The 24,793-nt window shown below is 38.9% G+C and overlaps 3 protein-coding genes across 5 annotated transcripts; all 3 read right to left on the reverse strand.

Moving 5' to 3' along the window:
- Positions 1 to 366: 366 nt before the first annotated feature.
- Positions 367 to 10,436, reverse strand: faxcb (failed axon connections homolog, metaxin like GST domain containing b). Its single transcript, XM_043260066.1, has 6 exons — positions 9,938 to 10,436; positions 8,108 to 8,243; positions 7,642 to 7,838; positions 4,990 to 5,207; positions 3,850 to 3,966; positions 367 to 2,931 (listed from the first exon to the last, which is right to left on the reverse strand). The coding sequence occupies exons 1-6, from the start codon at positions 10,195 to 10,197 to the stop codon at positions 2,627 to 2,629; spliced, it is 1,233 nt and encodes a 410-aa protein (XP_043116001.1). The 5' UTR covers positions 10,198 to 10,436; the 3' UTR covers positions 367 to 2,626.
- A 213-nt stretch (positions 10,437 to 10,649) lies between these two features.
- Positions 10,650 to 15,909, reverse strand: coq3 (coenzyme Q3 methyltransferase). Its single transcript, XM_043260068.1, has 6 exons — positions 15,633 to 15,909; positions 15,344 to 15,496; positions 13,454 to 13,553; positions 12,256 to 12,498; positions 11,492 to 11,651; positions 10,650 to 11,277 (listed from the first exon to the last, which is right to left on the reverse strand). Exons 1-6 carry the CDS (start codon positions 15,794 to 15,796, stop codon positions 11,087 to 11,089), a joined length of 1,011 nt encoding a protein of 336 aa, XP_043116003.1. The 5' UTR covers positions 15,797 to 15,909; the 3' UTR covers positions 10,650 to 11,086.
- Positions 15,910 to 16,562: 653 nt separating this feature from the next.
- pnisr (PNN-interacting serine/arginine-rich protein) lies at positions 16,563 to 23,473 on the reverse strand. 3 transcript variants are annotated; one of them, XM_043260065.1, is made up of 12 exons: positions 23,398 to 23,473; positions 22,765 to 22,872; positions 22,483 to 22,665; positions 21,622 to 21,857; positions 21,359 to 21,527; positions 21,074 to 21,264; positions 20,336 to 20,485; positions 20,144 to 20,243; positions 19,493 to 19,546; positions 19,019 to 19,210; positions 17,278 to 18,316; positions 16,563 to 16,929 (listed from the first exon to the last, which is right to left on the reverse strand). In XM_043260065.1, the coding sequence occupies exons 2-12, from the start codon at positions 22,853 to 22,855 to the stop codon at positions 16,899 to 16,901; spliced, it is 2,436 nt and encodes an 811-aa protein (XP_043116000.1). In that variant the 5' UTR covers positions 22,856 to 22,872; positions 23,398 to 23,473; the 3' UTR covers positions 16,563 to 16,898. The 3 variants fall into 3 exon arrangements, with proteins under 3 accessions (XP_043116000.1, XP_043115998.1, XP_043115999.1); XM_043260063.1 differs by having other exon boundaries at positions 17,278 to 18,319; XM_043260064.1 differs by lacking the exon at positions 23,398 to 23,473 and adding an exon at positions 23,169 to 23,358 and having other exon boundaries at positions 17,278 to 18,319.
- Positions 23,474 to 24,793: the final 1,320 nt, after the last annotated feature.

Below are 24,793 nucleotides of genomic sequence, written 5' to 3' on the forward strand. Positions count from 1 at the left end.
CACACACAGGTTGAAAAACATTCACAGTGACTTTTTGAAAATTAAAGCCTGTATTTAAGCGATATCGCGCGAGCAAGAGCACTGTTGTTCTGAATATCATCACGAAAAAATATAAACATAAGTTTAATTTTATCTCGGTTTTTGCTTCACTGACAAAAATACTGCTGCTCAAGTCAAAGCAACACTCTGTAGTAGTTTTTGTTTGTGAATTTCGTTCCTGAATGAATCGGCACACAAACAAATTATTCAACGTCTCTCATTAAAAACAGTCACTTCTTTAGTTTCTAAATTAATTTGTGTTATTAATGAATTGGCAATGTGAATCAATCAATGACTCACTCATAAAAACAGCTGTTTGTCTCATTCTTGAATAAATCAGTGTTTAATGTGATCGCCTGAGGTAAACTAAACTAATGCAATGGAGCCTACAAACAGAGTGACACAAAAAGTAAAGAGTCCAAGACCTCTCTAGTAAAAATTTGACGACCCAGAGGTGTTGCACGATACTTAATAAAAGCAAAAAAAAAAAAAAAAAAAAAAAGGTAAACAAAAGCATTAAACTAAATTCACTAATAACAAAGAGCATAAAAAAACATACACCTCATGCATACGTTTTAATTGTCACAGCTATTTTAATTGATGTTTTAGAGCAATCATTGTCAAACAACCACTCAGTTCAGGATAACTAAACACTCACGAGAGGGTCTCAGTTATGCACAATATTTTATAGCTGATTCAGATTAGGCAGAATCTTATAGAATCATATATATATATATATATATATATATATATATATATATATATATTATATTTATATTTTATACTTATATCCATCATTCTGTTTCCACAAACAGGAAATTAACTCTCTAATATGGCTTCAAGATCTAATATAAGATCTATAGCAAAACTGACATCTTATGAGAACATAATCCAGCTACGTTCCCAACACACAGATACATCTCTAAAAGTCTATTAATAAACAAACATCACACTGTAAAATTTAAATGCATGTTTTTGAATGAGAATTTGAACAGTTTCATAATTTATAATTATTCGAATAGACCCTTTTTAGCTGACCATCTCCCCAAGTCAATGAAAAATAATTTGTATTACTTTAAACAAAAATAATAAGTTGCAAATTAATTAATATCAACACAAAATTCATACGAGACTGGGTTTATGTGTACTTAACTTTAGCCTCGATACTATACAGGGGATAAATATTTGCTAGGAGGTTTTCACTGGTGAACTTTACACCAGCTCACACATATAGACGCACACACAAACGCACATGCAGGTAAATGATGTATTACAGGTAACTACTGTATATCACACGCACATATAACATATCTCACTGATTGTATGGACCCCGTCTTAAGTCCTGCGTATCTTTACATTGTCCAAAGTCTTTCAATAATCTAAAATGTGCAAAGCAACAATATGCCAAATAAACGACAGAAGTCAGCATAAAAGATCAAACACTACAAGGGATTGAAATAAATTCATTAAGTACAGGCTTGGGTTTCAAGTAAATTTAACAGAAAGAGGGTCAATTCATCATGCGGCTGTTAATCACAACAATTTTCCCTCAACTAAGGCAAATCTGCTCAACGTACTACACTTTGGTACACAAATCACACACATGGATAAAAAAAACAAAACAAATGCATGATCAGACTCCTACGCCACCGAAGCTGACCGTTTAGTGTTCACTAGAGGTTCACTGTTGTTATTAATATTTAAAACGTTCTTTTAAGGCAGAAGCTTCAAGCGACTCTCAAGCAAGAGGCTGCATAGGACCCACTCAGCATGTGAATGGTCACAGTGCCCTCTGGTGGTGACACCCAAACCGGTCTGTATTACAGAATCGAACCGAAAGAGACACATGGGGATGGAGAGGAAAGACTGTCACACGTGTACAAATGGTTGCAGTCAGGCACACAGGCATTAAGCACCATTCAGACCGATCAAGAGTCTGACACTGATGACACACACTGGAGCCCTAACAAATAAAAACGACAGAAAGGGATTTGTTTTTTATTGTATTAGCCTAAATTTTTGTGAAGATTGGATTCTCGTTTTGTTATTTTATGCAGAACCCGGGATTAAATGCTTCATAAATCCTTTTATCCATCCCCATCAATTCTATTTTGTGTACTTTAGCTGATCTCGGGAAGGAATTATTAGGTCTGAACAGGAGGGAGGAATTCACACAGATTTAGTTTCAGTTGGCACGAAACGTTAAACCGCAACATCCTAAAATCATGCAAGCTAGTATTTTGCTACATGATTCTGTTCTGGAGCACATGTTAATTAAACGTTGATTGAAGCTGGAGAAAAGACACATATTGAGCGGTCTGAAAAAACATGAAATGTTTGTTACCTGGAAATGAAAGCTAATTCGAAAGCGTAATGAAACTATGGATGGAGGCGTAATGTTTTTTACAATGATAAGAATGGATGATTTTGTAAATCTGGAGGTGTACATGTCACTGATGTCACATTGTGTACACGCATTTTGTTCATCAAAGTGTTATTCATCCAGGCAAGAAATATCACTTTGAGTTCTTGAGTCATAATGCAACCCAAAAAAAACTATCTTACACCAGATAAAAAACAGCCTCTATTAGATTTTACCCTTGACCTGCTGCTCCACATCCGAGCCATCTGCTTCAATGTCAGAGTCTGAGAGCGAGTGTACGGAGCGGTCCGAGTCTTGCGAGTGTGTATTACTGTGTGACGGGAGGCTTAGATCACTTTCCTCTAAAGTGTCTGTCCTGGAAAAGAGACCAAGGTCCAGCATGCAGGTGGGTGTCCCGCTGCTAGTGTCGTTGTCACTGTCATAACAGAAGTCCTCTAAGTCCACAAACCACTCGGGCCAGAACTTCCTCCTTATGCGCTCACAGTACATGGCGAGGTTAATCAGTTCTCCTGTGGGCAGACACAAATAGTTATTCGTTGTGCTGCCTGAAACCAGTCAAACGTGGCGTGCTGAGTGGATGGATGCTTTATTGCGTCATTGCGTCTCCACTCAGAATACATGAAAAATTAAGAATGCAGCAGCATATTTCTTTAGAGTATAATAATGCCAAACCGCTTTTTCAAGTATACCCACAGGGAATTTTTAAAAATGCTTTCATTAAAGTGTCATAATCAATGAACCAAAATAACCAGCTACAAGGTTAATCAGAAAGTTTGATTTGGAAAAAAATTATTAAAATTGATTAAAATTGAAGTACAAGACTGTATACTGGATGGATTTCAAATATTATTTTAAGTTTACTGTAAAATGTGCATATATTTACAAATATTTAAAAATTCTCCGATTGGTAGAGAATCGTGTGTAATGCAGTTTTCATTAAAAAATGGTTATCGTTAAAAATGAATTGATCTATGGATAAAAATGAATGTAATTCAATTCTCCTAGGATGCAGTGGTTTGATACTCTAAGTGCGCTCTAATGTGCAGAAGCATAAATAAATGCCTATACTGCCATCTAGTGGACATTTAACAAACTGCCATGCCAGCCGGGGCACACAATCTAAAGGAATAGCTCATCCAAAAAAAACATTTGGATAACTTTCCAAACCTGTTTCATTTTCATCCTTCTAGGAAGGAGATGTTGGGCAGAATGTTTTTGATGTGTGCTATCATGCTCCAAAAATACTAAAAAGTACCCCAAAGTACCATAAATGAATATCAGTACTATACAGCATAGAGCCACTAAGGCATTAAGCTTTGGAATGATTCCTTCAAATCTAAAAGTAAGACGTGTGAATGTATTTCTTTTCTCTAAATATTTTCAGTTGTTTTCTTCACCCAAAACAGCCGTTGTGAGGTCTTGCTCACCTTTAATGAGCTGCTCAGGCCGTGTCCCAGGCAGCGTCCACATGGCTTGTGCAAGGTGACCGAACACTGTGGCATCCACACTGGACAGCTTTGGACCCATGATGTACTTCTTATCCCCTGATGTTGTGGAAGATAAATATCAACCCCCGACCATAATTTAGGACAAATCAAATTTAGTTGTTTCAGAAACACACTGAAAATACAAGAACATTTTTAGATTTCCAATTTACTCAATTTAAAAAAATATAAACATAATTTACCCACCTCTATAATGCTATGTGGTGGGAATTATGTAAAACATTACTTTCAATACGCTACCAAAAGTGACTATTTAAGGAACAAAAATCACATAGTGTGTTCATATTCACCACTGTTCATATGTTTAGAGACAGTAAGATCTGCATTTACTTGATTTAAAGTGCAGAAAAACGGTAATGATGTGAAATGTTATTTTTAAAAAACTGTTCCTTTTAAATATTTAATATTTTTTAAATTGTAATTTTACTTTGATGGCAAAACAGAATCATCAGACATGATCATTGTAATATGCTGATTGTGTGCTCAAGAATTTTTTTTAGTATTACAAAATGTTTCATATCCTTTCATTAATAGAAATTATTTGAAATAGATAAATACTATAGATAGAATGCTGTAGTATTTGTAGTATTTTATTTAGTATAGAATGCTATTAGTATTGATGAAAATAAACAAGTGTTCTTGATACACACATCTTGATACACACATCAGAGAAATACTATATAATACAAAACTGTATTCTAAAAAATATTTGATAATTTAATATTGGGACAAACTCTGACTATTAACTAGTTGCTTATTAGAATGCTTTTTATTAACATATTGGCTGTTTATTAGTATGTATAACGCATATATTCTGCATTACCATCATTTACATCCCTAATCCTATACAAAACCTAAACTTAAACGCTACCTATTGATATAAATATTAATAAGTAAATATCGAGCAGCAAATTAGGCGTTTACTGAGGCAAAAATTGCAGTTAATGGTTTCTTTGGACCTTAAATTAAAGAAAAAAAATCATTATAAACCATTGTATCACCTCACAAAAACATGCTCCTAAAAAAGCATCATTTTATCCCTCTATTTCCTGTCCTGCTCACCTAACAGTGTGGCCAGCGTGCGCATGTCCTTCTCCATGAGGGTGTAAACTTCCTCTTTAGTGAAGCAGCCAATGCCGTGACAGTACATCTCTCGCTTTACAATGCCCCCGGTCAGCTGACACAGGATCCATTTCAGCAGATCACTGAGGGGCCCGGGAAGGTCCAGCATCCTTTGGGTCTCCTGAACGTTATCCACCCACTGACAGTATGCAATGGTCCTGTGGCGACAGAGATCAGTGAAGAGAGAATATATAATACACTTCTTTTGCAGCTGCTTTTATCCAAAACAACTTACAAATGAGGAAATCCCCAACAAATAATTGATCATAAGCACAAGCAATTCATCATAAAACGGGCTTGTTTATATTTCAGAGTATATTATAATGCGTGCAGCTTTAGCATCACACAGAAAACAAACTCAGTTCGGCCTTTGAGATTAAACTTTGAATTAATTCTCTGCTCTGTGATTATCTGAATCAAATTAATTAAAGCCGTCTTCTAATTAACTTCTTTGCACAGTAGGCAATGTATTAATAAAAACCATTCATCCAAAATGGCTTCGAGCGCTCTTTGGGTTCATGGCTTTGAACTCTCCACTTGGAATTTACAATCAGCCTTTCATCAGGTTTAAATCAGATTCAAAGCTGAGGCGTGTAAATTCTGCGCCAAAAAATAGCTGCTAGATTCAAACATTGCATTGACCAACACGGCGTTTTAATTTGTAAGGACATCATATATGGATTCCATTAAACAGTATTGCACACCGCATGCTTTGTTTACATTTTTCAAGCTGATAATACAAACTTTTTCTACTTAAAAAACATTACACAACATTTCCTGATCAAAACCCACCAGGGTCATAATCCCGATTTTCTGCCTATTCCCAGCATGACATCCATCACTCTTTATTTATAGCTCAATACATGTTCTTGCTCAGCAAGCTCTTCGGCTGACATACACAGCACTACTCTGGAGTGGACACAGATACTCAAACTCATGAATTATTTAATCGATAGACATGTGGGATGCTATATATATATAGCAGAGTGTAAAGCATTCTAGGCATTGTGAAGAGAGAATGGACAAGAAAAAGAAACAAACTTATTGAATTGGAAGGAATATAATAATGCTCAAGAAATGAAGAGGAGATAAGGCTGTAAGAAAAGACACTAGTTATACAATAGTTTTTTTTCCACCAGTATGCTTACACTATGATACTCAATGTGTAAGATAATGTTTCAGGTCATTCATTTTATAAATTTTACAAATCATGTCAGCAGTTCACTGCAAGCTTATTACGCATATTTGAATGGTTTATAGTTACGGACTCATGTAACTTTTTATACATTTTTATTATGCAAATAAATTGTCTGTCTGGCTGTTTATCAAGTACAATTATGATCTTCATGGATAATCTTTCACAAAAAGATAGATTCACTGAAGTATTATGAAAATGTTTTTTAATTTTATTAGTAATTGAGTTCTAGTGAAAAGGAGTCGTGATTTTAAAGCTTTTGTATTGCATGAATGAATTGAATAAATGAATAGAAAACATAATACACTAATCATTTGGCAATTAAAAATATAATTTAATGAGTTTCTATGGATTCTCTGCAGTGAATGGACGCCATCAGTGCAAACAGTAGAAAAGTTGCATGCTTGTAAGAAACAAATCTATTACTAAGGAATTTTAAATTAAAACCATCACTTCTGTCCAAAACACCAGTCCACAGTCCATAATGCTTCTACCAGTAAAAAAAAAGCACAAACTCTGTTAAGACAAAATTTCACTAGACAAAGCAATTTTAGAAAGAAATACAGAAGTAAAAAATCTTGATGAATTTCTTACAAACATGAAATTTAATTTAATAATATTTACTTAGCACTAAACATTTCTTAAATATACCAGCAAAGCATAACTGAACTTAATGTGAATATGTCAGAAAAATAATATTTTTGAGACCTCCTTCTTGAATCAGCCATGTATTTTTTACTGTATACAAATAAATGCAGCCTTGCTGAGGAAAAGACAATTCTTTGAAAGCATTGGAAAATATTACAGATCCCGATTAAATGCATGAAAATGTTAATGAGCAGCTGACGGTTTTAGCGCAGATTTGGACTTTGAACCCTGGCTAACAAGCAGACACACCGAGCGCCGTGCAGCACTGTTTGAATTGCTAATCATTCGTCTTTTCGAGAATTTCGGTCATCGCACAGTACCCAGCAACAAGCATCCTCCCTCTTCTCATCGGAGACATGAGATGCGGTGCTAAACGGCCTCTCGCTGTCGGTGCTTGTAATGAGTGCGGCATCTTTCTCGGACACTTTTAAATGCCTTCACAATAACGACATGTATGCTCCATTAACGCGAGCCTATATTCGATCACGTCAAGTCATTGTTCAGCCTGATTTATTTAGTCGGTGGTTCGGCCTAAAAGAACTCATCTACATCTTGGATGGCCCGAAGGTGAGCGCATTTTAGCACATTTTTATTATGGCACATTTTTATTTGTTCTTTAAAGCTTTCAAAATCAAGAACTCCCCAGCCAAATAAACAAAGCGCAGAACCCTAGTCAGTAATCCGTAGGTGCATATTTGATCCTCAGCAGCGGAGAAGTGAGTCACTCTGAAAGGCAGCACATGACTCACCAGTACAAGTGTTCCTCCACCATGGTGGTGATGGCCCGCGCTACCGCCTGCTCCTGAGCGCTCAGACTCTTGTTTAGACTCACACCAAGTTTCTCCTCCAGAAAGTCAATTATAAATTCAGTTCCGCACACCTGCTCATAATTATACTCGATCCAAGGCATCTTGCCCTGGGAGGAGAGGCTCCCATCAAAGTAACTCTGCAAAACAATGAAGCATAGTGGGTGTGAAAAGATGCAAACCTTACATTTAGCAGTTATAAAATCACAATAATATTATTATTAATTATATAAAAAACATGACTGCTTATTCCGGAGCATCTGGATTTAAACCGAAACAACATAATCCTATTTTCTTTAATGAATTCCATTGACATTTCAACAGCAGATGGTGTGACTTTCAATAACTGCATGTAACCACTGATCAAAGGGAAAGGACCCCAAAATCCAAACCGCTCCTTTATGCATACTTGATAGGGCAGATCAACCATCCGCAGATAGGTCTCCATCTTCAGGCAGAAAGGTGAAAGGCTTGGCACCCCGTTTTTTGGCCTGGAGAACTGGTGAAGGATGATGGCGTCTTTAGAATCCAACTGTTGTTCTTTCCTGTAAGGAGGAAATCAACCATAGATTGTAAAACTACTACGTAATTTCAATATGAACAGATAAATAAAAGGCCTCTCAAAATATGGTGATGGTTAAATATCACAGTCAGACATATGGAACAAAACTTTGTAATTAGTTGGCATGCATTTTGATCAAAAAATGGCATGCGTTTTATCAGCATCTTTGCTCTTTGGGAGAATCCATCACCCTGAAAATGAAATGCATCGTGCTTTAACAGTTGAAGTAAAAAAAAAAAAAGTTTTACAGGAACATTATTTAGCTTTAAAAGCAACTATTTATCCCCCAGAAGCAAGTGGAATGCATCGGAAAAGGTCTTATACTATAATTATGAGGAAACAGCAAGATGTGTGTGGGAGGAAACAGACAGGTCTTATTTCACAAGCAGAAGCTGCAAGGCCAAGCCTGAGCTTTTAAAACAACACCGCTTTGTCCTATTCTGATCACACGTTCAAAAATTCATTCTTCTAACACATGTGATTTGTATAATCAAACTGTGGAATATTACTCTGAATCACGGTATTTTGTGGGGGGAGGGAAAATACTTTAGATTTCCGGAAATCCCTTCAATATAGATCAGAAAGATTAGCACAGATTCGGGAACGGGACAAATCCGTCCACACTTAGCCATCATTATTAACAAGCAATCATGATGTCTACGCTCAACACACTAACAATGAATACTGTCAGGGCAAGGTTAATATAATACACAACAATAGAAATTTCAGTAACACTTATAACTTAGCATGGCAGTCATGTTAAAATACTGAAAACGAAATTAAGATCACAGAGTTTCCATGCACGTATTTATTTATTTGTTTGGGTGCTATTTAATTTAGAGTTAACAGACTATGAAAGTTTATTACAAACCCATTATAAAAAGGCCCTTCAGACGCCACTAAGCTTATCGGATATACTTCCATGTGGCTCAAAAATGATCATTCTGACGACCTGCGTCTATTTATGTCTTTTTACACCCAAAGACTAATCTATATTCAGTGGTAAACTGGATGGAGTGTAAAGCTTCAGTACGATCGGAATGCTGCAGAGCTCAATACTCAAACATGTCGCTGTCCTCTGCGTGCGGTGCTGAAATCCTCCAGTCACGTACCGCATCCACGTCCGTACACACATTTAAACAAGCTGCAGCTAAAACGGAAGCTATTTAGTTCTTCCAACAGCACTACAGCCCCCCCTCGAATTTCATTAGATAACGGCCTGCAGTTGAACCAAGAAAGGTCGCTTCACAACACAACTCAAGGACATCGTGATCCGGCGAAGTAAACAGTCAAGATCACGTGTCGCGTAATGACGCTTTATTTACACACGCACACAAAAAAAATAATAATTCATCAAAAGGTACTTTTTGCTCAGCGCCAATGTAAACAAGGGCAATTCCGGCTGGGTATTGATGACAGGGCGTTTTCATACGGTCCCGTGCGGCCAAACACCGCATGTGCATGTCACTTGGAAAACGTGACTGGATGCGTCCCAGCTCTCACGCGAGCTCGAGGAAAACACGAGAACCTCACTGCCATTGTCAAGGCGACCAACACGCGCATCTTTTCCTAGAAAGGTTCAAATACATAGTGCGTGCGTAACGAAACATCGCAAACGGCAACAGTAGGTCATTTCATATATGATTTGACATCATCGCAGCAGGCCACAGCACCGACCTGATGGAGAGCAGCTCGTGCAGCAGATACGCAGCCGCGGCCAGCAGGGCACCTCCGGTGATGTAAAGCGTCTTCCTCCACCAGGAATCCGATACCAATCCCGACATGATCCCGCCGAAATCCTGCACAGGGACGGCTACTATGTACCCATAAAATAAGTGGCGCTCATCAGAGCCACACAACCCGAAGGACGGGCTCTGATTCCGGCCAAGATCAACCACGAACGAGCGGGAGGAGGCGAAACCCGCGACCCAGTACATTCTCTCTCTCCCCCCGCTTCCTCCAACGAATCCTGCGCCACTTCATTTATCCATGTAAATACGGACAAATGTTACATGGTTGTGTGTTATGTCGGGCTCGCGAAGTGAAAGAAAAGCATTTTAACGAGATCCGGCTCCCGCGCGCGGCTCCGCATCCTCCTTTGTTGCTGTGCTGAAGCTGAGTGACGTCACGACGCATCACGCAGGGCAGCTAGGCAAATAAAATTATTATTAAACAGACCTGAACAGAATTTGAAGGGCATCTCGGTTTGCAGTTATTTACGGCGTCCGTTTCGTGTATGTAATGTTATAAATAATATCAAACGTTTACCCTTAAATTATATTACGTGTGCAAATACATAACGATTCCATCTATAATGTCTGTAAATGTGATACATCTGTAGAAAATAAAAATAATAATTGTTTCGGGCTAAATAAAACACCCTCTCAAATATGACACAAGTGATTTCATTTTATTTAGTACCTATACTTTTTAAGTCCCAAATCATTATATAATTCTCTATGTCTGTTTGGCCTGTGACAAAAAACACCCAAAGATCACCACCACAAAACACACAACTAAATGATTGTTAAAATATACCAACAAATCTTTTGAAATGACATGTGGCATGCGACTGCTGCATGTTAAGCAGACCAAAAGCGCTTCAATCTGATTCCGTTCTCATTTTAACAAGAGCTTTACAAAAGATGTTCTATGAATCGTGCTTCTCATACAAAATGTTTTATCAAGTAACACATTGCAAAGAATGATTATTACCGGTTCAGCAACTCTTTCACTATGAAACATATTTTGAGATCTTAAGTGTGGGTTAGTTCTCTGTTCTCGAGAAGGTGAAGTCTTTTGATAGCATTTCCACATTAAAGTAGCTCAGCTGTAACTCGTGGCTCGACCTGGCTCATCTATATTCTCACTCTCAGCCCACATCCGGTCAGGCTGGGGTTCTTCTCTGCGTTTGATTGCATGCAGGGCATAGTTGATGGCAGTGCTCTTCTGCCAGCTCCAAGCTCCAGTGAGAGGATTGTACATCATGCCTCTGATAGCCTCCACGTAGAAACCAACTGCAATACAGTAAGATGGTAAAACAAGTACATTCCGCTGTACAAAAATAGATCATATCGAAGCATTAAATATTATATACCAGGCTTTTCCAGCAGTAGACTACCTGATATTTAAACAGCAACGGATATCAATGATAGAAAAGTGGTGGGGTATTACCAAGAAACTGATCAATGAATGATAGTGAGAGAAATGGGAGACAGAGGTGGCACTCACAAGACTCCAGAAGTCGTTCCAAATCCTCTGGGCTGATGAACTTCTCCCAGTCGTGAGTGCCACTCGGTACAATCCTTAACAGCTGCTCTGCCGCCACAATCCCAAAAACGTAGGACAAGTTGGTTTTGTTAAGAGTGGTGATGAAAAGAGAGCCACCAGGCTGGGGAAAAAAAAAAAAAAAAAAAAAAAACATATACACAAAATATTAATGTTATAAATGAAGATTTTAATGTTTAGTTTTTTTTTGTTTTTTTTTAACATATTGTAGCTTAATAGTATTTTATTTACACTATAATAGGGATATGACTTACATTTTGGGTAAAAAGATATTTTTAGTGTTCACTCCATGAATGAAATATTTTATTTAATTTAATATTATATTTAAAATAAATTTTTAAAAAAATCAAGATCTTAAAAATGTATAATAAATATCAGTATTTAACAAAAAAAAATCATTGTGAGATATTTTAATACAATTGTACATTTATTTCATATTTCAATTATTCAGTGATTTTTAATCGATTTTAAATAACGACCCACCTCAAATTAAAACTGAAAAGAAAGCAAAAAAGAAACTGACTGATGAAAGTGCCTGGATGTCACAGCATTAGGAAAGATTATCAGGATTTAGAGTTACTCTTGTTGTCCTCTGACACACTGACCCAGGAGATTAAATCAGTCCATTCAGTTCTCTTTGCTGGGAATCCCGCTGTTACTTTTGTGCTATTGTTATAGTTTCAGATGTCAGTGATGTTGTGACACACCTTCAACACCTGCTGACAACAGCTGGCAAAGGCGTCCAGGTCAGCCAGATGTTCCACCACCTCAGATGCCACTACAGCATGAAATCCCTCTACTTCCTCCTCTGCGAGCTCCTCCAGGGTGCAGGCCTCATAGCGAACTCTGTCCCGTAATTCAGGATCATAGGAGGAGTGCAGCTCTGCGGTCCGCACACTGTCCTCCACTGGGTCGATTCCCAGCACGTCCGCTCCTAACCTCCCTAGTGGCTGAGAAAGGTTAGTGCTACTTAGTTTTCTGATACCCATGTTTGACAGCATTTACAGCAGTGTTGGCTGTTGCTAACTTTGACTAGAAGTTGTACATATTAATTTTGGCAACTGAAATAAAACTGACAAAATAAAATATTAACATTAGAAGAAAAAAATAAAAACTAGTGTTGCACAGGCAAACGTACTGAATAAATAAATACATGTCATTTAAAGTATAAAAAATTGCTAAAATAAGCATTTAAGTTAGACAGAAATATTAAAAAAATTATAATAAAAATAACAAAAGCAATATAAATAATGAAATATAAATAATAACAAATAAACAATGTATATGTGCTAAAATAGCTCTAGCTCACTGGACAGAAACTATTAATTTCTTTTTTCCTATTGTTGATTTTGTATTTGTATGATAAACATTTTAATGGAAAAGAAAATTAGGATGTTAGTAAAACTATAATTGTTCAGTTTCGATGTAAACAGTCTCACAAAAAAAGCCACTCTGCTACACATCACCCCCTGCTGGTCAGGGCAGAAATTGAGAAATTGGGCTGCAGTAACCAATCAATTGTGTGTAACACTGATGTGCCCTAAAGGGGATCTTCCGACAGAAGCTTTTGCATGACAGGACACTCAAGAGACATCATGCTCACCGAAACACAACAATGACACATCAGGCAAAGAGACAGCCTAAAGAAAGTGTGTTTATCTCAGTGGAGGAAATCACTGGGCGTGAAGCTGTCCGCTTTAATCGTGTAGTTCAGTTGGTAGCTTCTCAGTTATCATTCGTGGCCAGCTAAAAATAATCAAGCACGTTATAAACCTAACAAACATGAGACCGGCTTTATATTGTTACCACACCCAGACCATATCTAAAATAACTAAATATCATACAGTAAGCTGAAAACTGTACTGCAACCGGTCTATAGCCATTATGATAATTAACATTAGTTACCTCGCTCAGCACTCCTCCACCACAGCCAACGTCCAGGATTCTCAGTCCAGCCAGAGGTTTGCCCAACTGCCGCACGCCGTGCACATTCAACAAATTATCCCTGAAAATGAGGTCAAAGGTCACAGAATGAGGTTAAGAGGGCATCAGTCTAGAAAACACGTCACCTCTGGCCATGCAAATTTTGAAACTGTGTACATCAGACTGACGTGAAACAGAAAATCCAAAGCTAATCACAGAATGCAATTCCACAATGCATCTAACTGCTAGTCCCTCTCGGCTAGACACATGCCCCTGACATCCTGAAGCAATCAAGCATCCTCACTGCTCGTCTCGCTAAGGGTAACATCCTCAGCATCTTCCCCAAAAACCTGGACTGACCATGCAGACCAAAGCAGCCCGAGGTGCTCACTGCCAATCCTGTTAACTCGGTCCATCTTTGCCAACAAACCCCAACGTCTTTGAAGGAATTCCCTGCCTGATCTCTAGAAAACACACATTCCTCAAGCACAACGTAATAACCAGCAGCAGCGCAGAGGTCCCTCATTTAAACAAGCCCCCGGGGCACCGCCATATACACTGTACACTACAACTGATCCCGTGTTCATGGAAGGGGAAGAAATTGTGCACTGGATGATTCCAGGAGGCAAAGGGAAAGGCTTACGATGACAATCGCAATATCCATCCAGAAACAGCTGCCGAAGAGAAGAAAAAAAAAAAAAAAAACTCTAGCTGCTGTCCTCACCCTTTCGCTCTGATGACGGACGCTTCTGTTTTATATCTCTGAATGTGCTCAATAGAACAGCTGGACTTGAATTAACAGAAATTATTCAGAAAAGATTATTATCATCCAAGTCATTCGTCTTTAAAGAAATGAATCAAAGAAGGACACACCCAAAGAATCCTGTGAGGAAATCTGAACCAAAATTCAGCTTTGCAATCTCGGGAATAGGTTACACTAATATGGAAATACATAAAAAACATTTAAAAAAATATTACACCATACATACATTTAATGTAAACTGCAGGTGTGACATGCCATACTGCAAATAACTTCTAAACTAGGTATGCACCAATTCAAAAATCTAGCCATAACAATTATTACATTAAAAACTATGAAAGCCCTTTTTTGCCATTAAATATTTTTTTCCTCTGAATTGTAAGATATAAACTCATTTCTGTATTTAAATCTGCATGTTTACATTTTTTGGGGGAAAAATAAATTGTGAGATCTAATTCTAAGCAAAAAAAACAAAACAACAACAACTCAGAATTGTGAGATAAAAAAAGTCAGTTAACTTTCCTTTATTCAGTGGTAGCAGTGGCCTTCCATACAAAGCTTAACACAGCATAACTATTAACAAAATTACTTTTTCTAAATAGATTAATGAGACACAAAATATTTGAGATTGTTATTACATTTTTAGATATTAAGCATTAGAAGACCAAACAGCCAGCTAAATATGAAAAAGTTATGAAAATGCACAGTTCAACATTTTAGTATCAACCAATAACAACAAACTAAATATCGGCTGAAAAACCTATATTGCGCCTCCCTAATTAAAACAGTATTTTGTTCCTCATGAATTTTAAAATCAAGTTATTATGCACGCAACATTTATGACATAACATTTACTAGCAGTTCTCTTTTTTTAAACATTAGTGTGTCAAAATAAAAGTAAGAAGGTCAGATCCGAGTTAGTTAAAAATAAATAAATAAATAAATTATATATATATATATATATATATATATATATATATATATATATATATATATATATATATATGAATGTATAAGGCAAGTACACATGTATGAAAAATAACCTAAAATATTACTAATGATAAAAAAAACTATGGTGATACTATTGCACTTTAATCAGTAGACGTACACACCGTATGAAAGGCACTCTTATGTCATTCATGGAGTGCAGGGCTGCAAACTCTCCCTGTAGATCCCACCACTTGCTCGCCATGGCCTGAAACTTCCGCACCTCGGCGGGGTCGAGAGTAGTCTGGGAAACCGTGCGGACATTTAGACGGGTCAATCTGCGGGAGAGGTCGTTATGATTCTCTGCTAAATAAAAACCCAGTGCCCAGGAACGAGTTAACTGGAGCACTGGCCTCTTGACAATAAAAACATGCATTTAATTTCACTCTTGTCAGGTTGATAAGTCAGTCTCACCCGTTCGACAACTGATGTTTCTGTCTGTGATGCTGACACACCGTCCAGCTGCACAGAGACCGCACTGCTTTCACTCCGGAGGACACGCTTCGTGTTGACGGGCATCTAAACGCAGATTCTGCCAACAGCCCAAAAGCTAATCGTACTAATTTCTTGGAGTACATGATTGCATTTTACTGCGTCACATGTAACTTAAATTATCACAGACAGTCAGTAAATCCAATGTGACCGTGGCGTGTTCGCAGAACTTCTGACCGAGCAGAAACTCGGCGTGAAATCAAACGTTCCTATCCAAATGTCATCTGTAACTGATTAACGAATAAGCAGAAAAGAATACGTTTTAAATCAAACCAAAAATCTGCAACCACAAAACACACTGTGTGCTTGACTTCAAAACTTGTGTATGATTCACATTTTTTTCCTGACAAATGCGTAGAAACCCGGCGAAGTTAAGTGGTTTTAAAGGCACATTTAATACAATTATAAACGTATACTTATGTAGTTTCAAATATGTATGACTTATGTCTGTTGTGATGAATAATTCAGTTCATAAAAGTAGTCAAAACGCTATCAAAAATCAGACTGATAGCTCAAGTGAGATGTACCATATAGCTTCGGTATACAGTTAATAATACAATATAGAATAGTAATGGAAGAAATGTTTTTATGGTGCTCTTTTGGTAGTTTTGGAGTTAGACATCCATATCCCTATTCATAAGAAAATAGCGGATGGATTTTTCTCCTGTTTTCCGATCCACGTATGTATGTTTAAAACTGTAATTTTTGTGTAAACTTAATGTGGTTTAAAAAAAAAAAAAAAAAAAGTCTAAATCTATTATAAATTTGACCATAATTTATTTTACTTTTATCCATGTTTTCACTCAGGCATTTCAAGCAGCAAGATTTTAAAACAATAAGAGGCAGGCCATGTCAGACAGAAAGAATCATTCTTGTTTTATTGGACAATTTACATGAAACGAGAATTTATTTCCTCTGGTGTTAGGTTTTAAAATTGTTACAGTTTCAAGGCTCTATTGACTACTTGAACGCTTAGTCTTGCATAATACAAGGCAAAAAAAAAGAAACTATCATTCAAAATCTCCTGTTTTGAAGACAACACTTAAAAATACCATATATTTACAAAAAGAAGGGAGTGAGGGAGTTTGGAGTGGAGAGTTCACCTACAACGTTGCCTCGATAATGAGACAAGCCTGTTAACTCGTGGAATTTTAAAAAGAAGTGCACAGATCAGAGGCAGAACGCCCCTCAACGCTTGCGGCGGCTGGGAGATGTTGACCTGCAAGAGAAGCGTTGGACAGACCATTAGTGCAATCACAAGTACAGAACACATCCAGAACTTCATACACACACCTTAAACAGCTGTTGGAGCAACACTGAATGAGAAAAGGGGGAAATGACATCAATCTCAGCAGCACTTAGGAAGCACAGCCCAACCATTTTTGCACAATTCAGCTATTACAGATGCAACATTATGTGACTGCGAAGTTAAACTTAACATTCATTTAAAATTAACTTTGGATTACAACAGCTGTGTTATTATAAATGCTAATGATCATTCACACACACACACAATTAAAACAGTTCAACAATTAAAAAAAAAAAGTAGAAAGAAAATGGATACTACCTTGATCGTGACTTAGACTTGTGTTTGCGGCTTGCCTTCTTACCAGACTTGTGAGACCTTTCCGTTGACCTTGACCGACTACGTTTTGATTTCTTTGACTTTTTCTCTTTGCTAACCTCAGGGGAAGGGGACCTGCTCCTGCTGGACTCTGAATCAGAGTACTTCTTGCTAGCTTTGGCGGAGCCTTTTTTGCTAGATTTACTGTCTTGCCGGGAAAACCTCTCACTGTGAGAGTCGCTCTCCTTTTTCCGCCTCGATTTGGCGTCGTCCTCCTCGCCCCTTACTGAACTGCCCTCGCCCTCTTTCTCCTTGCCCTTCTGTTTGTCTTTCTTTTTATCTGAATCTTTCTTCTTCTTATCCTTTTCGTGACTCCGGCTCCTCTCTTTCCTCCTGTCTCTCTCCCTGTCCTTGCTGGAGGCCTTCTGTTTCCTCCTGCTGCGGCTCGTGCTGCGACTTCGGCTGCGCCTGCGGTCCCTGCTGCGCCGCCTCTCTCTGCTGCGGCTGCGACTGGCCTTGGACCTGCTCCTGCGGCCCCTGCTGGACCTGCGCTGCCGCGAATGGCTGCGCTTCCTATGGCGAGAGGAACGTTCGGTGCTACGTGCGTGGCTGCCCCGCCTTCTGTCTCTGGCCTTGTCGCGCTCTGACTGTCGTCTGCGAGAGCTGCGACTTCGGCTGCGCCTGCGAGTCCCACGAGAGGCGGAGCGGCTGCGTCGCCTTTTCCGTCTGGGAGACGAGGAGCGGGAGGAGCTGTGAGAGGAGGCTGAGGATGAGGAGGATGAAGAGGAACGGCTGCTAGAAGAGCTTGAGCTGGAGGTGCGGCTACGTCGCTCACTTGGCGAGGGGCTGGCACTTCCTCCGTTACGCCCTGTGTGCTCTTTGCTCGCCCGCTTGACCTCACTGACCTCAGGCTCACTACGTGACCTGCGACGCTCTAATGTGGGCTCTGCCTCCCTTTCCCTAACTTCCTGTTTGTGTTTAAACTCCGTCTGCTCCTCCTCATAACCTGCCCTCTCTCTGCTTACTCTGTCCGATGCCAAGTCTTCTGAAAATACACAAAAGAAAAAATTACTGTACACACATTTTACTAAAAGGTTGAGTAAATGTTTAGTATGTGTGTGCATGTTATATTTATATATATATATATAAAATAGATACAAGTTTTTGGCTCAAGGGCTGAATTTAAAGTCATACCAGAGGTGTGCTGGAAATTTTTTGAAGAATTTAAAATAGTTTTTTTTTTTAATTGTTAAATGAGAAAAACCACCACAGACATCACACAAGTACCTTTTAGTAAGAAATATTAGATTTTTCACGCGTTTAGGCTAAAACAGCTAAAGGTAAATTTGCTTTATTTAAAATATTAAAAAAGTGAGTTTTTCATTATTAGTTACAAAAAAACAACAACAACAACAACAAAAAACACACATATGAGCCGATATTCTAGGGAACTGTGTGGTTCTATTTTTATAGCAAGACTTTGGGCAGGACCCTTTTCTATTTTAACATGAAAATGCCCCCGTGTATAAGGAAAGGTTTAAAAAAAGAAATGCTTGATTCAGTCAGTGTGGAAGAACCTGACTGGTGTGCAGAAAGCCAAGTCCTAATCCCAGCTGAACGCATTTGGCATGCGTTTAAATGCAGTCCTTGAGCCAAAAATTCCAATAAATATATTCTGAATTTCTGCTGATAAACTGACATCTTAAAACGTTAAAAACGTTCACTTTTCTCTAGATGCACCCACCTTTTACAGTCTGTACCTCCAGTGCCAGCCTCTCCTGCAGTTGCTGCTGCTCCCTCTCTTTGCGACGGAAGGCGTCCTGTTTCTGGCGACTTCGGTGCAGCAGCTCCTCATCATCGGTGTCCGATGAGTCCGAGCCCTTCGCACGTCGCTCCTCATTCTCACTCTCGTCCGAGCCGTACTCACCCAGCCCTCCTGCGGCAACAAAGCCCCTCTCTTATAACGGACAGCAGGAGCATGGCAATCATAGTCGCACGCTAACAGTCCCTCGTCCTCACCCATTCGACTACATATCACTTCACTAAAGTCCACCTCAATAAACGAAGCATGCTTTTTATAATCTGTGTTGCTGGAAGCTAACCACTGAGAAGATCTGCTGCTTGAGCTCTTGAGCTTGTACTAAAGTACACTAGAGAGCCCCCAAACCCCCTTTATTGCCCCAAACCCCTGTCGGGCCAAAATGTAAAAGACACTTACCGAGACCAGTCAGAGAAGCCAGTGCATTTGACTGTGCCAGCTGTTTTGCAGGAGCTTTGATTCACATCAACAACAGGAACAACATGTTAAAACACATACAGCCACCACTTTCGCATAGGTAAGAGTCTCTAGAGATGAGGGTACACATATGCACTATTCACAAGAGCTGCCTTTGGCAAAATAAAATTAAAAAAATAAATTAAAAAAAAGATGGAGAGAAGAAAAAAGTTATCACACAAAGTCCGTCAATACACAGGCAAACAGGAGGAAAGAACCAATCTGTACTAATGCAGTGTCACTTTCGTAATGAGAAGCTGTCTGGCAAACATAGACGTGGGGGAAGTACTTTTGTTTTACAGGAAGTAAATCTAGGAACAGATTCGGCTGGGAACCCTTTGTAAGATTGCATTTAACTGCATCTGTGTGACCATTTTTACCCTCCCTTTGCGGTTTTCATCTTCTGTTGCATTAGCAGAGAATGGCCGATGAAGAATTGCACTTTAAGTATTACTATGATGCATCAGTCATACAAAAAGGCTTCAAATTTATCAGTCAAAACATAACCAAGTCTAATTTCTGTGGAAATGTGGCTCTTCCTCAGAATTAAACTTGAGGGCACAGTTGCACGGACAGAAGGGAACGGGAGCAGACCTTTAGTGGCTTTGCGATGGGTCTCTTTAGCCACCAGGAAGATTTCCTCATTTGTGACTTCAAGGAGGACTTCAGTAAGAAGAGTTTTAGTCATTAGCATCTGTGAGAAAACATAGAAACAAAAGTCACAAGTGTGGAAGATATAGGCTGAGACAGAATTGTGTGTGTGTGCGCGTGTGTGTGAGAACACACCAACTGAAACTCTTTCTCCTCTTCTGTCATTTCTGGCTCACTTTGGTCTTCTTGAACAGGAGGAGAACTTTTAACACCAAACTCCAACCTTCTCCCCGACACGGCGTCCTCCCCAGCGCCATCTTCTTCACCATCTTCATCATCACTGTCCTAAATTAAAGAGGAGTAGGTGATTGGACCAGAGACCATACACTCGTGGATGACATAAGCGCCGAGAAGAATTATTAGTGTTAGTGTGCAATAGCTAACAAGCAATGTAACTAAGGCTCCATGAAATCAGTTGGAGTTTTGTGGCTCAGTGATTCACCCATGTGCTAGATTACACCAAGTAAAAAAAAAAAAAAAAAAATTTTAGCAAGTATACACTACTGTTTCAAAAGTTACTAATATATTACTTTGTTAAATTATCAATGTTGAAAACCAATTAATGTGTGTGCAAACTGATACTTTCAGGATTTTTTTTAACCAATAAGTTAAAAATAACAGCATTCATTTGAAACTTTCGATCAATTTTAAAAAGTAAAACCTCAAACATTTGAACAGTAGCGTACACATTTTAAAACGCCCCAATTAGAAGCAATTATGAGCACTCACCAAAACATTTCATGGGGTCTTTAAATTAAGATAACGATCATGTCAATGAGCATTTGTGCATGTCAGCGAACCCTGGGACAACAGTTGCCAAAGTAACCTCAGCAGATTCCTTCGCTGTAAACAGATTCTGAAAAGGATGCTTACAAATTTGCTCTTGCGTGGCAACCGAGGCCCATCACCTTCCTCCTCTACCATATCGCTATCTCTTTCATTATTTGCCATTTCAGCACGCTCTTTCTCCATCCTCTCCTTCTCCAACTTTTTCTGCTTCTCACGATCCATCTTTTCAAGGCCTTCTCGAATCCAAGCAGGCAAAGTCCTCCGTTTAACAGCATCTAGACAAGGAACCAAGACAATATTACAATGTGATCCTTTTATAACAGCATTTTTTTTCTATGCGTCCACATTATTCAATAAATATATATTCACCGAGAGTAGGTGCCTCTGGTTTAATTCCTATCTGATTGGGGGATCTGGGCCTTTCTGGTCGGAAGCCCGGGAGCCGGTCTCTTCTGTTCTGCGGTCCTTCGGGCCAATAAGGTGCATGAAAGCCGGTGGAGGGTGGTCCATATGCTGCCCCTGTTGGTGCTGCTCCATGCTATCAGGAAACAGAAGTAAAATGTTACGCAAACTGGGAAGTTTGGAATAACCCAGAATAAGCCTTTTGATAACCCATACTCAAGAAATCATACTTGATAATCAAACTGATTGACGCCAACTGGGCCCATAGGGTAAGGCTCGGGCTGACCCCCAAACCCATGACTGTTTTGAGGAAAGCCTCCACGGTGTGGGTCTCCAGGAAACTCCAAACTATCTTGACTGTTGCTGTCTTCCGACGGGTTGACGACATCCATCGGTCCTTGTCCAGGAGGAATCCATGCTTGTTCCGGAGGGGGAGGAGGAGGAGGCTGGCCATGCATTCCCCACTCTATAATCAGCAAATAGAGTCTTAATTTACAAACTATAAAACTCTAAGCAAGCAATCAAACCACAAACTTGACAAACACATAAGCCTTACCTACTCTAGCATGATATTAAAAAAAAATAGTCTTTGTATAGCATTTGAACAATGTATTGACAAGAATTCTCGATTATTTCAAATCTTATCAGGTGAGGTGACGAATGTAGTAAAGTTCTTTGGCAAAATGACTGCCTCTTAATATTGCAGCAAACGTAAAAAAAAATATACACACACACACATTAATCCACATGACTAAAGTCCATCTATTTCCATGAGCTTTCTGGGCTCTTATTCTGATGGCACCGATTCACTGCATAGGATCTTTAGCTAAGCAAATGATGCAAGTATGAAAAAACTCATTTACATCTTGGATGCCCATAGGCTAAGTACATTTTCATCTATTTTGTATTTATGGGTAAACTATTCCTTTGCTTCTGCTGCAGAAAGAAATGAATAATCGAGGTGTAAGGACGAGGGCTTGGGCGAGCAGGTGTTGACCGGATTGGAGAAGTTCGGAACCTGACACCACAGAGAAGCGCACCGTTCCATATACCCTCGAAAAGCCCACGGTCAAACTAAATATTGGCCTTACCAGGTTGCCAACCTCTTCCAAAATTATGATCGCCGGGAAAGGCACCGTGGTTATTATGGGCTGGAGGTTCCATGTTCTGTATATCCTGGCCGTTGGGCTGAACCCCCTGCTGTTCGGCAACCCCTCCGGTGGATTCTTTCTGTGCAATCCATGCTTGTGCTAGAGCAGCCCAGTCTACTTGTCCTGCAAAACACACACACAAAACTCAAACACTGCACCAAACCGAGCAGCTCAACTACATGATTAGTACGTGCAAGCTCAATTACATAAGAACAGCCTAACCTGGATCTTGCTGATGCTGAAAAGACTGCATCCACTGCTGCTGTGAGCCCAAGGGCCACTGAGGCCAGGGCTGTCCTCCCTGGTCCCACATCTCTCACCGTGTGAATCCTGTGCCAGAAGCATCGTGAAAAACACACGCAGGCGGTCACGAAACAGAAATTGTGCCTGCACAGCATTGTGCGACTGCAAACATAGCGTTCAAGCGGACTGAATAGCAGTCTCCTTAGAAGATCGTGGAAAAAACAAGCCCCGCTTTTTCATCGTCGATCACAAACTAAGGCTATAACGTAACCCGCACAGCTGCAGAGGCACACAGAAATAACTACTACAAAACTAGTCTAGGATAGTCCATGCATCCTTAAAACGCGCAACGAGCGCTGTAGAGCGGATTTCTGTGCATTTACCTTTCCGTGTTTCACAGAATGCAATTACGACGTGAATTAAATAGACATAAGCGTCGCCGCGCAAGCGTTAGGCCGCGCGTCTTCAATATCGACACTTATTAAAAACTTTCTTCTCTCGGGTTAAACGCACGAAATTGACTAGTTCAGCGGGCGCCGAGGCTGATGCGAAGAAAAAGCGCCGGACTCTGAAGAATTAGCTGGAGATTTCAAGCACGTTGCGATCTCTTACCTCTCCACTTCTCCGATTCTCGCCAGTAAAATGGCGATGAAACGATGACCCGGAAACAATAGCAGCAACGGTGACCTCACAACACAGGCCCTCTAGTGGATGCTTAAGATTATATTAGAGGGGATAACGTCTACTCACCCGTTAAAAGCCATAAAAGTCATGTGCAAAAGAAAAAGACAAAAAACTCAATATGAATAATGTTTTAATCCTTTTTTACTTTTAATGTAAAATCTAACCTGTACAACTAAATTAAAAAACAAACTGAAATGTTTCAGGAAAGGTGAAGTAAAAAATAAAACAATGTGGCTGCATAAGCATGCACACCCTTAAACTAATTCTTATTTTTTTTATCAACTTTTATTTTATTTTTTTTAAACCATTCAGTCTTTTTGGGGCGAGAGTCTTGACTTCACAATATTTGCTTTTCTTTCGCTCCGAATCTGTCAAATAGTGATGGCATCTCCTGTGCAAAGCCCTCTTCAGAGACTCCTTTGGAAGACTTATAATGTAATTCTGCAAAATTTAGCTGGGTTTAGATGTTTTTTCTTAACACACTTAACACTCCCACAGCCCAGACATATGAAGAATATTAGAGATTGTTGGCACGTACTTTGAAATAAGAAATTCCTGCAGCTCCTTTAATGTTGCTGTTCTCATCTTTTTATCAATTTTGGAGGGACATCCAGTGCTTGATAATGTCATTGTTTACGCCATTATTTCTCCACTTGATGATCGTCGTCTTCACTGTGTTCCATGATATATCTAATGCCCTGGAAATTCTTTTGTACGCTTCTCCTCAGATACATTTTAACAATGAGATCCCTCTGATGCTTTGCAAGCTCTCTGCCGATCATGGCTGAGGATCTGCTGATCAGCTAAACTTTATTTGATTTTCACCAGAGGCACTTTAAAGGATGACAGGTGTGTACTCACTATTTAATGTGTTAGAATGTGACTGCTTAATTCTGAACACACACACACACACACACACACACACACACACACACACACACACACACACAACAGGGTGTGCACACTTATGTAACCACATTATTTTAGCTTTTTATTTAAAAAAAAAAAAAAAAAAAAAAAAAAAGTTCTAAAATTATTTATCTTGGTCTTAATTTCTTTTTATCACAGAAACCTGACATTTTAACAGGGGTGTGTAGATTTTCTATACACACTTTATTGCTTTTGCTATTATATATATTATATAAATGTAATAATTCAAAAATCAGATTTCACTGAATGAACTTAATCTGAAAGAACAACCACAATTTGCTAAACCTAGCACCGAAAAAAATTATCAGCCTAACAATTAGCTTTTTAAAAAAGAATATTGTGAAATTGTATGCATGTTTGTTTCACATATACAAAATCTGCATACTATTATGTC

Source organism: Puntigrus tetrazona, chromosome 16, assembly GCF_018831695.1.
Source record: "Puntigrus tetrazona isolate hp1 chromosome 16, ASM1883169v1, whole genome shotgun sequence".
NCBI lineage: Eukaryota > Metazoa > Chordata > Actinopteri > Cypriniformes > Cyprinidae > Puntigrus > Puntigrus tetrazona.

What these genes read in the sequence shown, in the direction of transcription:
- faxcb (XM_043260066.1), bottom strand. Translation starts at nt 10,197, where the DNA reads ATGTACTGGGTCGCGGGTTTCGCCTCCTCCCGCTCGTTCGTGGTTGAT. An exon ending in CACGAGCTGCTCTCCATCAG is followed by an intron (nt 8,244 to 9,937) that starts GTCGGTGCTGTG and finishes TCCTCCTTACAG; the next exon opens with GAAAGAACAACAGTTGGATT. An exon ending in GCCTGAGCAGCTCATTAAAG is followed by an intron (nt 2,932 to 3,849) that starts GTGAGCAAGACC and finishes GTCTGCCCACAG; the next exon opens with GAGAACTGATTAACCTCGCC.
- coq3 (XM_043260068.1), bottom strand. Translation starts at nt 15,796, where the DNA reads ATGTACTCCAAGAAATTAGTACGATTAGCTTTTGGGCTGTTGGCAGAA. An exon ending in AAACATCAGTTGTCGAACGG is followed by an intron (nt 15,497 to 15,632) that starts GTGAGACTGACT and finishes CCTCTCCCGCAG; the next exon opens with ATTGACCCGTCTAAATGTCC. An exon ending in GTTGTCAGCAGGTGTTGAAG is followed by an intron (nt 11,652 to 12,255) that starts GTGTGTCACAAC and finishes TTTTTTCCCCAG; the next exon opens with CCTGGTGGCTCTCTTTTCAT.
- pnisr (XM_043260063.1), bottom strand. Translation starts at nt 22,855, where the DNA reads ATGTGGGACCAGGGAGGACAGCCCTGGCCTCAGTGGCCCTTGGGCTCA. An exon ending in TGCCACGCAAGAGCAAATTT is followed by an intron (nt 20,486 to 21,073) that starts GTAAGCATCCTT and finishes TCTTTAATTTAG; the next exon opens with GACAGTGATGATGAAGATGG. An exon ending in AAGTCTAAGTCACGATCAAG is followed by an intron (nt 16,930 to 17,277) that starts GTAGTATCCATT and finishes CTTCTCTTGCAG; the next exon opens with GTCAACATCTCCCAGCCGCC.